This window comes from Rosa rugosa, chromosome 5 (genome assembly GCF_958449725.1).
Source record: "Rosa rugosa chromosome 5, drRosRugo1.1, whole genome shotgun sequence".
NCBI classification, from domain to species: domain Eukaryota; kingdom Viridiplantae; phylum Streptophyta; class Magnoliopsida; order Rosales; family Rosaceae; genus Rosa; species Rosa rugosa.
This window is the reverse complement of record NC_084824.1, coordinates 37,055,323-37,066,682: the sequence shown is the minus strand read 5'-3', so window position 1 is coordinate 37,066,682 and position 11,360 is coordinate 37,055,323. Positions and strand designations below refer to the sequence as shown.

The following is an 11,360-nucleotide window of genomic DNA, read 5'->3' as shown; positions in this document are numbered from 1 at the left end:
AATAGCGCACTTCAGACTCGTCGCATTAAGGTCCCTTTGGGAATTGCTTCGTTTTTAAAAAAAAAAATCAGCTTCTGTCTAAAATTTTAGATTTTATTATATTTTAGATTTTATTATATTTGGTAAATAAATAAAAAACAGCTTTAATCGAAAATTATAGGTCATTGACAGCAGATTTTAGAAGCAACCTAAAAGTTGCTTTTAGAAGCTGCTTTCAATTAAGGGTTTCTCTGAAGTTATTTTATGTACTGACAGTACTTTTAAAAGTATTTTTTACCAAACACGAATCTGTTTTAATTCACAGCTGATTATTCTTACAACACAGCAACATTTTTTTTTTAAGTCACAGCAATCTCAATCTAGCCCTAAATAACTATAAAAAGTAAATAGGTGAGCTTGGTTGCCATCTTCAAACTTGGCTCACCTATGGATATCGTGTTTGGCACAACTAAAAGGTAAATAGGTAATCAATTTTATTATTTAATTTTCACTTTCACTTTCTCAATTGTCAACCGCCCCGCAGTCCCAGCCTTTCAGTTTCCCAAGTCCTACCACAATTTACTCTGCAATTTCCATACCATCTCTGAACTTCTAAGTGTTTGATGAATCTAATTCCAATCTGGGGCAAATGATTAATAATTTACTGAAATAGATTATTGATATTGCCGGCTGTTTGATCACTTTGTCCGAAACTGTACTAATATGACTGAATTGAGACACAGGTGAGAGGTCCTAGGAATAGAAGAGAACACTGCAAACCTGCCCACAAAAGGTTTTTTCTTTTCTACCAAAATCTCCTTACATACTTACTCCAATGCTTTAGATACAGAAACTAAACCTGAAGGTTTTTAATAAATTGAGAGAAGCTAAAGTTGATGTATGCAATTTTAATCAACTTGGAAACACCACATTGGACCCAGAAAAGAGAAAACCTAACCAGCACAGTTTATGGCCAACCTCATATGACATTATGTTAGTACACAACCAAGCGTCTTCCAAATTCTAACCCTAGTCCAACTTCAATGTCACCCCCAAACCCCACCCCGGGCAAAAACATAATGTCTATTTTGTACACTGTTGATTGTTAATATACGAGTTATTATAAAACTATAATACAAAATCAGATTTGATATCTAATCACCTTCTATCCCACACCATTTTTCTTACCTTCCAATCAAAACTTGCATAACAAAAACACAGCAAAAAAGAACAATAGAACATAATAATCCTACGGAAGGTCTAGGGCAGCATGATAAATCTTAACGACAACCAAATAATATAGGTTACTTATTTATTTTGTTAACTAATTACTGTTGGGGTTCAAACAGCACAAAATAGTGACCAAGTATAGAAGTATTTGAATGATTCAAAAAGAAATTGTGTAACCTGGATTCCCCATCTCTCAGTGACGCCTCAAAAGATTTTCCAGGCCTTTGCACTTGATCTTTTCTCAGCAGCTACTTATAACCCATTTATGATAAATAGTAACCTAAAAACAAACCAATAATAGTTACATAAATACCTACCACTTAACCTCAAGCTTAATACGACATAATACACAAAAGAAAAATCAAATTCATTAACATATGCATAGGCCCAATTTAATAATTAGCTGCCCTGAAAATCTCAGGGCTGGCTCTATGTTTACTGACGAGCAAGTGCTGAATCATATGCTCCTCCCCAAACAGCACTGCTCCCAGTGGTAGGGACAGTAGCACCACCAGAAGCAGTGCCAAGCAAGGGATTATATGCTGCTCCCCAGATAGCACCATCCCCAGCAGTTGGAATACCTGCAGCAGCATGCTGCTTGCTGCTGCTGGCAAATTGAATTATTCCCTCTCCCAGTGGCCTATTACCCATTGAAACATAAGGCCTTCCATAACCATCAAAATACGCACTAGCACCTGGCATGGTAGCAGTGTAATAAGAATCTGGATTCATGTAACCGCCATTACGTGGATTTGGTGCTAAAATAAGTAGAAGGAGAATCAGTACTAAACTATCTAAAGAAAGCTTTAACTGATATTAGGAACCATATAGACAGGCAGGGAACTTACCTTGTGCTCTCTTCTCTGCATTCAAGACCTCAGCACGCAACCTTTCTACTTCTCCTGCCATGCCCATTAGATTCTTCTCCATTGCTTTCATTTGCTCGACTTGTTCTATGTTTCTACCTTTTTCATATTCAAAAGTAGCACTGTTTTAAACACGACAAATTGAGAGGATGAGCAGATCAAGTTAGAAGATTTATATAATAAAAAACCTCAAAATGAAACATGAATCTAACCCAAATGATACTGGGAATATGCATATATGGTGGAATCTCTAATGACTGAACAGATTGGAGATAAGTCATTGCGATTTGAATATGTGAATAATCCAGCATATGATTCTAATCAATCAAAGGGAACAAACATGTATTAAGCTATGTTCACCTTAATAATATTTCCAGAAAGAGAGAACATAGAAAAGATATTTGCAACCCGTTATTCTCTAAGTTTATGAAGGTATCAATAAAAGTGAAGAACGATACTTTATATTTTACAGTTAGTTCTAAGCGTCTCACTCATGTAATAGGCAAATAAACATGATAGTAGTTTTACAACTTCAGTGACTCACCGCAGCCTCTCGTGTTCTTGTCTCAAACTATCAAGTTCACCATGCAGATCTGGCAGTTTCTTAACCTCAATACAAGCTTTCTGCAACTCATCAGTGGCCTGTCGAATTTGAATTCTTAGCTCTTTCCGTGCTTCCACCAAGCTGTGTGCTTCCATGTGAGCCTTTTGCAATTCCTTCTTCACACCCTCACCGGCTACAATTTCCTGTTCCTTTTTTACAATCTTATCAAGCAACGCTCGGATCTGGATGTCGCTCTCAGTCTGGATGCTTCTCATGTGTGCCTTGACTGTTTGAACTTCCTCCTCTGCAGCTACAAGCTCCCGCCTCAAATCCACCTCAGTAGCTGCCAGTCTATGATTGTCTCCTGCAAGTTGTTTTATCTCTGCTGCTTGATATGCAATTTTGTTTTCCAGTAGTTCAGCACGGGGTACTGGCTCCAAAACTCGGTGGCCAGGAGCACGACCTAACCCAGGCAATGGCCCGTACCGCATCATCCCTGGAGACTGTATAGGGCGTCTGTCAAAGGATGGTAAAATATGTCGCCGCCCAGCCATTTTTCCCTAAGATTCTCCTTCAAACGGTACAAACATCAATGGAAGTTCATTTAAACCCGAGTTGTAGCTACCTACATCTGAAATATAAGATAAAATCAAGTAATTATAAGCTTCAAGAAGAATAACAAAGGTGATCACCATAAATACAAGGAGATTAAAGCTGAAGTTCCAGGTCAACTGGTCAACTATAATGAAGCATTCATAGACCTCCAAAAGAAACCATTCCAAAGTTTTTGATATGCAAAACAATACCGAGAACAAGAGAAAACAAACAATGGAAGAAGTAGAAGGAGTATCACAAATCCATAGCTTCTCTTTCTGAAATAGATAACCAAAAAAAAATAATAACCAATCTGCACTGTATCAACCAATAACGCAAGAATAGGAATTGAATTTCAACGGCGTATGGGAATTCAATCATACCAAGTGTAGAATTGAGTAGCATCAAAATTCATGAAATATAAACCAAAAAGAGAGGATTAGTGGTACTCACGATGAAATCAGACAAAGCAAAGAGAGTTGGGTATATGTTTGTTCTGCCAAATCGAAAGATGGTTCTCTGGCCTTGTGAGTGGGCGCTTGACCTCAACGACCTGGGTTTCTGTAAAGTCTAATGAACCAACTTATATATTTTGGTAATTAAAAGTAACCAAAGTAGATTCTCAGAAATCGCCCCTTCTGTTCTGTTTCACCAATTCGGGACTCCTTTCTCTTTTTGTATTGTTTTGTGTTGTTTTTCTTTTTCTTTGTTTTGTTATCTTTTTTCTAGAGATTTTTTTTCCCATTTTACCCTATTAAAACATTCTCTCTTACCTAAAATACTTTAAGGAGGTCTTCCCTAATATCCTATTAAAGATTTTTTTTTTTAATAGCATTTTATCCTCACCCCTTTGGTCCTTAGAGAGAGAATGGAAGAGAGAGAAACCATAGGAGACTTCGCCGGATTCCGGCCACCGGTCGTCCGAATCCGGTCACCGGACGCCGCCCACCGGACTTTTCTGAAAACCTCACCGGAAAGGTCTATTGCCCCCAATAATCTATTACCCTCTAATAGACGTCTATTGGGAGGCAATAGACGTCTATTGCCCCTTAATAGAACTTTCGGTCGTCGAAATGAGAACTAATCTTCCTAAAATTAGACAAATAAAACTTTGATTAAAGGAAAAAACTAAGAGATTATATCAATTCAAAACGTCTATTGCCCCTCAATAGACATTCAATTTTTTTTTCTTTCCTTCCTTCTATCCCATTACTTTAAAAAAAAAATATTTGATTTGGGCACCCAGAAACTGCTCTGGGCACCCAAGCGTCCAACAGACCCAGCACACTGCCGGAGACGATGCCAAACTCAAGCTGCTCACCTACAAACTGTACAACTCCATATTCACCAATTATCACCAAATCGATTTCTCCTTAAATGTCACAAACACACCACCAAAAAATCACTGATAGGAGCATTTTAATGCGACATTTTAATATTTAACTCCTCATATTTTGCTTAGTTATTTCCTTTACTTAATCATTTTTAATTTAGTTTCTATTTTCTAGGTACATCGGAGAAAAGAGGTAAAAAAAAAAGAGCAGAAATGAGCGTAAATGAAGGATAAGTCATTTTAGAAACTTTCCTCTTTCATTTTAGGAAATATTTCCTATTTTGTTTCAGGGAACTTTCTTCCTTTGAACTTTCCTATTTCTGATTTTCTTGTTTTAAAGAGGGAATTTAGGAGTCCATCCCATTGAGAACTCTTGAGTGATGAAATCAAGGAAACATGAAGGATAAGATGAAGCACAAAAATAAGGAGGAAATCAAGGAGTTTTCATTCACATAAATTCTTCTTATTTTGTGGAGATAAAAGGGGAGTGTTCATAGTCAATATTTATTCCTAATTATCTTACTTCTTATTTATTATAACTCTAATTAATTTCTGATTTTTCTTGATTATAGGAGTTCGTTGTGTGCACAACTATTGGAAGAAGAAATTAGTGCAATTCAAAGGAGGGAAAGGTGGAGTTTGCCGTGCAAAATTCTAGGGAAGTTAAGAGGAAGGAATAAAATCAGAAAATACTAGAGAGGAATAAGGGATGTATCCGGTCACTATCCAAGGGAAAAGAGATCAGAAAATTCAAGACTTTGTCATGAGAAAATCAAGGAAATTTAGAGGAGAAATCACCTCTAGATGATTGGCCATGATTGCATCACAAGAGAGGAGGATTCCTCTATAAATAGTAGTCATTCTCAACACCACTTCACACACCAATTCTTTTATTCTTTTCACACACCAAAAATTCTCTCAATTCTCTAGTCTTTAGAAGCTCTACGTCTCAACCAAGGAGGAGAAGAAGTCATGCAATACATCAAGATCCTAGCCGCCATCCACCCTTGTGTTGTCCCTAGAAGATTGCTTGCTTTCAAGGATCTTCAAGTTCTTCGTCTCAAGGGTTTGTCATTCATATTTCACGGTGTATTTCATACTTTCTTTTGTTTTCCTTTGTTTGATTCGTAGAGTTATGAATTCTAGTTAACATGACGTTAAAGGCAAAGTTTAAAGCCCGTTTATATGTTTTGAAATAAAGTTGTGATTTCTATATGTTGATTTCTATGTTGCTTATGTGAGATTGCTTGATTCATTTTGGATTACAGAAAACTTTTACAGAAAACTTTTGATTCATTTTGGATTACAGAAAACTTTTGCATGTTTGTGTTCTTTGGTGGTCAACTTAGGATATAAGCATGTAAATGGAGCTAGATTTAGGTAAACAATTCACCTAATAGTTTTGTGAACCTAAATCATAAGTAGTGATCCAAAGTCAAAATCAATTAAGGAGGATTGCAAATAGATGAACTTTTTCATACTAGGTTGTGCACGTTGGTTGACATCATTTCTTTGTTCTTCATGCGTTGAATGTGTTCTTGATTAGCTAGCTTTCTAGACTATGATTGCATGTTCAATAGGATTAATTTAGGTGCTTTTACTTAGATTAATTATTCAAGGAAAGTAAAATATGGGAAATCGTTTGCTTTTAAACGTTTCGCATGGTCAACTTCTCTCTCATGACATAGATAATCAACTATATATAGGAATTGTAATTGGATTTCATTCATATGATTGTGGTTTTGATCTTTGTTCCTTGCGTTCCACCCTTGTACATGTATTTTACATTTTTATTTTTGTTTCTTTTAATTTTTAATTTAAAAATCTAAAACCCCCTTAATTGTGTTTACTTGTATATATTTCTATTCTTTGTTTTATTTTTGTAAATAATAATTCATACTTTTTATATTAATTCTTTATTTGTTTATGGAATTACAGGTATATCCTCAATCTCCGGCTTGAACGATCCATACTTATTCTATACTGACAACTATATTTTGCAAGGTTAAATTGCGCGCTTGTTTGTAGCGTATCAATCACATATCGGGAGGACAAAATCAATGGTGGAGATCTCGTCCTCAAGCGGTCTTACTCATTCGAATTCGAGCGGATGATGGTGACGAAGCCGACGACGGCGTTGCTGTGGCGATACCGGAGAGGCGGAAGCTTCTGGAGCAAGAGGTCGTCACCATTCGGGTCGCTGAAGAAGCGGCCAGTCTACTCCTTCCAGTTGCGAATCGGAGTCTCCGGGGAAGCATAACGGAAGTTCGATTGTGAGTCGGAGTCGCCAGGGAAGCATAATGGAAGCCTGATTGCGAATCGGGATCGCCGGTTTCCAATGGATCAATTGCTTCATGGTGTTTGCAGAGAGAGAGAGAGAGATCAAACTATCGAATGGAGGAGAGAGATACAGAGTGGCAGTAGCTGTAGTTATTTAATTAGAGAGTGGGCAAAATAGTCATTTCTTTTTAAATTGGGTTAGTGGGAATAAAAATTTGTTGCTGGGGTAAGTGAGATAATTTTGACTCATTTTGGTGCTTTGGGTCAAGAACCCTAAAATTTCCTTAAAAAAAAAAAGGTTAAGATTAAAATACTTAAAATTTATTATTTTAATGAGATGTGAGCGATCACAAATGCTTTGATCACCAAATAATAACAATTGGTAACAATTAAATAGATACTGAAAAAAATAATAATAATAATAATAATAATAATCTGGCTGAGCCCTAGCCGCATGCTAGCTATGCCCTCTCCCTCTATCGATGTCACTGCAGGTCGCTGCCACCAGCATCGCTGCCGGCCTTCATCAACACTGCTTGCTCCTCGTTGTAATGTATAGCTTTGGTTCGGTCATTGCCCATTGTATATTGATATGAAATTGCAAACTCAGTGACAAGGTGTAAACTACTGGATGTTATAAACTAGGAGAGACCTCATGTCACACCCCTGATTTTTAACACAAATAAAAATCGATATATAATTTCATAATTATACAAGCGTGATGGTTCAGCCATTAATACAAAATACTTGGAAAACTTTTTCCTTTTAAACCAAGTACATACTGATGCCCTGAACCCACTATGTCAATACAAACCCGCTCCACAGAATCATATATTACATATGCTTACGAATTAATTTGTCACAAAAAAATACAACGTAAATGCTCCTCCGAGCTACTACAACGGAAGTCTTTCCAACGGTAAAGTCACAAAATTGGCTTCATACCGTATAGCTGTAAGCACGCGATCTCAGCTTCAGCCACGATTGTCCTGACCTGCAGGATTAACCCCTACACCATTGAATAGTGCACCGGGTTGCCACACAACAAACCTGGTAAGTTTATGAAAGCTCGTATGAGTAAACTCAAAACCACAAAGCAGAAACACATTCTTAAGTCACCTCAACCTAAATAACGATAAGCACATAACTCACAACTACAACCATCTGTTTCATAATCTTCCATAACATGCTTACGGAGGTCAACTCGTGACTAAAACCACATGCTCAGATTCTCAACCTAGCATCCAGTTACACAAATTCCAGTCAAACAAAACCTCCTCAAGTAATGTTTGGAAATCCTTTGACGCACAACGGCGAGTCACAAAGATCACACTCATTTCCTTCCTACCGGAAGCCTTTGTCATCAACATGACATCAAAGGTGAAAACAATGAATCACCTTCCTATCCTCACACAGAGCACAATCGTCACCACTATGGCCTTTAAGATCAATCAAACCATAAATCAATAAAATCAAGAAGAAAAAAAGGCACTCACAATTCAAAACAAGCAAAACAATTCATAGTAACCCCTGCGTATAGTTTTAGTTCAGGAGGTCACATTTAGACAAGCAATTCAAGTCATAGTAATCATCATAACCCCACACTCTGACATCCGTAGGTAGCTCCGACCATCACAGCAGTCCTCTCGATCTTTGTTAACTTAATAACAATTCAAATTCGCTACCGAGCAGTCATCACACTTATCATCACACAGATAGCAATCGTCCAACTGATCATCACACAGATAGCAATCGTCCAACTGATCATCACACAGATTTCGCCAGTCATCACTCAGATAGCAATCATCACAAAGATTCATCGCACTGATTTCATCGATTCATTACACAGATATTCCTACACAAGCTTTACATGACAATCATCACAAAGATTCATCACACTGATGTCATCGATTCATCACACAGATGTTCTTACACAAGCTTTACATGACAATCATCACAAAGATTCATCACACTGATGTCATCGATTCATCACACATATATTCTTACACAAGCTACCATATCTTAAATCTCAATTAAAATGGTCATACTAGACTCATGGTATCTCAACACATGAAATTCTACAATCACAACTCAATACACAATTTCACCATTCTCGAGCAATAATGAACTCATTTCAATTATTGTTCACATCACAACGAAACTACCAATACAGATATATTTCACGTAAATATATATATATATACACACACACACACACGTAGTCATCCACTCAGGAATGTCACTAATACCAACTATAGTCATAGTTAACCTAATAACTCCAAGACAATATGGTAATTATGCTCATAAGTCATAACGAATATCGTGAGATTTACTCACCTCTAAATCCCGCTGCGTCTTCACACACTAACCAAGTCAAGCACAAATCGCCGCAATCCACTCAACACAAGCCTGTCAAGTACCTAAACACATACGGTCTCGATTCAGTGCACGAATCACAAAGTGATTAAAGTTCGAAACCCCGTTTTGAACTAAAACCACAAAAGTGACGCCAATTGAGGCGAAACCACATCCGAGACCACCCAAAGTCTCCGGAATACTTCTACGATCGATATGTCAAAACCACAAGTCAATCGAACACTCAAATCCTCACAGATCGAATAATCGAACGATTCAAAACCGTGAAAACCCTAACATGCTCATACGATCTCCTAAAATTAAGTGTTGTATATCGAAATGCTCGTATCGACGAGTAGATCAAAATCAGGAACAAAAACTATCCCTGAGGTGGCCGGAAAACACCACCACAGTGGCGGCGCCGCCGCCGACCCAAAGTCAGAATTTGACAAAACTCCCAACATAAAAGTTCTTCATCTCAACTCCAATTACAACTTTCATAACTAGCACTAAGTCTAAATCAAAGCCATATGGCCAGAATTTACCTCGAAAGCTTTGAATTCCGATGAACCCTAGAATCCCAAATTCCAAAATTTGATCTCCACAAGTTGAATCGTTGCAAGCCACCTTAGGAGAAATCTTCTGCATCCTCTGGGCTCCAAAAGCCCTCAAGAATCACTGGCAAAGGTGGGTGGAATCGCCGACTCCGATCAAGGCGATTTCAACTCCGCCGCGGCTTCTTCTCGGCCTTGTAGCGCCCACCACAGCTCGTCCCACGCTCGATGGTTACCACAGACCTCTAGAGGAGAGCAAGGCGAGCAAGCAAACCCCACTTTGAATCTTGTCCTATGGTGGCCGGAGGAGGAAGAACGACGCCGGCGAAGTGGAGAGGCGACTCGGGCTCGGGGAGAGAGAAACAGAGCTGGGTTTCCCAAAATGGAAATCTGATATTTTTCCGGAAATTCCTCTATTTAACCAAAATGGAAACTTTTTCCAATGGCCATAACTTCTTCATACGAACTCCGATTTCCGCATTCCGCATGTCCACGAACTCGTATTGGTGTGCTCTACGAATTTCGTGAATGAAGTTTTCGGAGAAACCCAACGATAAAAAGTCAACCCTTACGCCCCCCCTAAAATGACGCTTCTTGAATAATTATTCGCCCAAAACACTTCTGCTCCATCCATGAGCCACGAAACCGTCCGATAACCACTAATTAAATTCCGGAAAATCCTCGAAAAATAAAATGAATTTCCGGGGTACTACACCTCATCTGCTTTTTCTGGCTGAAACTATGTGTGATGAGAAGCATATTGAGACACTGCGCATCAAGGTAGGGTTTGATAAAGCGATGGCTAAGGCAAAGGGCGATAATAGCCAGGAACTGGCGCTTCTTTGGATGGATGATGTACATGTGCATCTGTTATTGCCTACATTCAGAGGGTGATCTAGTGAACACGAACGAGGGTCCGGTGACTTTGTTGATATAATGAGATATGCGGGGTTTCCACATGTCAAGTATAACACACAAGTGTCTCCAACCTTAGTTGTTTATGCTCGGCAGTAGGCTGCATGTACAGCATTTGCACCATTACTCAACTCGTCAGTCGTCACATTGAGCTTGGATTGGAGCTCCCGGATCCCCGAATTGCTGCAGATTTATGGGGATATGTGGCTTCGCAATGCGTAACATCACCTGGTCATTGATGAGGTACCTGCACTCAGGGTCTAACTTGCCCTGGTTTAGAAAAAAAATTCAATGAAATCCTCCTCTCTTTTAAGAAGTCTGGTAGTGTTACTAGACGTGTTAGTCAAATGAATGAATTCAGAAGTGTGATTCTGCGTTTAGTTTAGAGTTGAGAAATTATCAGTTAATGCTAGACTCCATCAAAAAAACTCTAAGTTGTTCGAATGGAGAAGGGTATGGAAACATATTACGAATTCTAAACTTACTTGTGAATCATAAAAACTGTCAATATATCTCTGCTTTTCTAACCAGATTGTGTTTGGAGTGCAAAGGAAAATTGTATCTGCATGTGTGTGCTTGATAGGAGCATTTTAATGCGACGTTTTAACTGCATTTCCTTACATTTCTTGCGCCATTTCCTTAGTAAAACTCTGTTTAGGAAAGTTTCCATTCTTTGATTGGGAAAGTTCCTATTTGTAGAAAGTTTCCAT

At 38.2% G+C, this 11,360-nt stretch overlaps 1 protein-coding gene across 7 annotated transcripts; it reads right to left on the bottom strand.

The window, feature by feature from the left end:
- Positions 1–1,255: 1,255 nt before the first annotated feature.
- On the bottom strand, positions 1,256–3,847 carry LOC133709039 (protein FLX-like 4). 7 transcript variants are annotated; one of them, XM_062134641.1, is made up of 6 exons: positions 3,667–3,847; positions 3,426–3,491; positions 2,620–3,250; positions 2,058–2,197; positions 1,653–1,967; positions 1,256–1,489 (listed from the first exon to the last, which is right to left on the bottom strand). In XM_062134641.1, exons 3-6 carry the CDS (start codon positions 3,171–3,173, stop codon positions 1,473–1,475), a joined length of 1,026 nt encoding a protein of 341 aa, XP_061990625.1. In that variant the 5' UTR covers positions 3,174–3,250; positions 3,426–3,491; positions 3,667–3,847; the 3' UTR covers positions 1,256–1,472. The 7 variants fall into 7 exon arrangements, with proteins under 7 accessions (XP_061990625.1, XP_061990622.1, XP_061990621.1 ...); XM_062134638.1 differs by lacking the exon at positions 3,667–3,847 and adding an exon at positions 3,597–3,614; XM_062134637.1 differs by lacking the exon at positions 3,426–3,491 and having other exon boundaries at positions 2,620–3,244.
- Between the last annotated feature and the right edge of the window lie 7,513 nt (positions 3,848–11,360).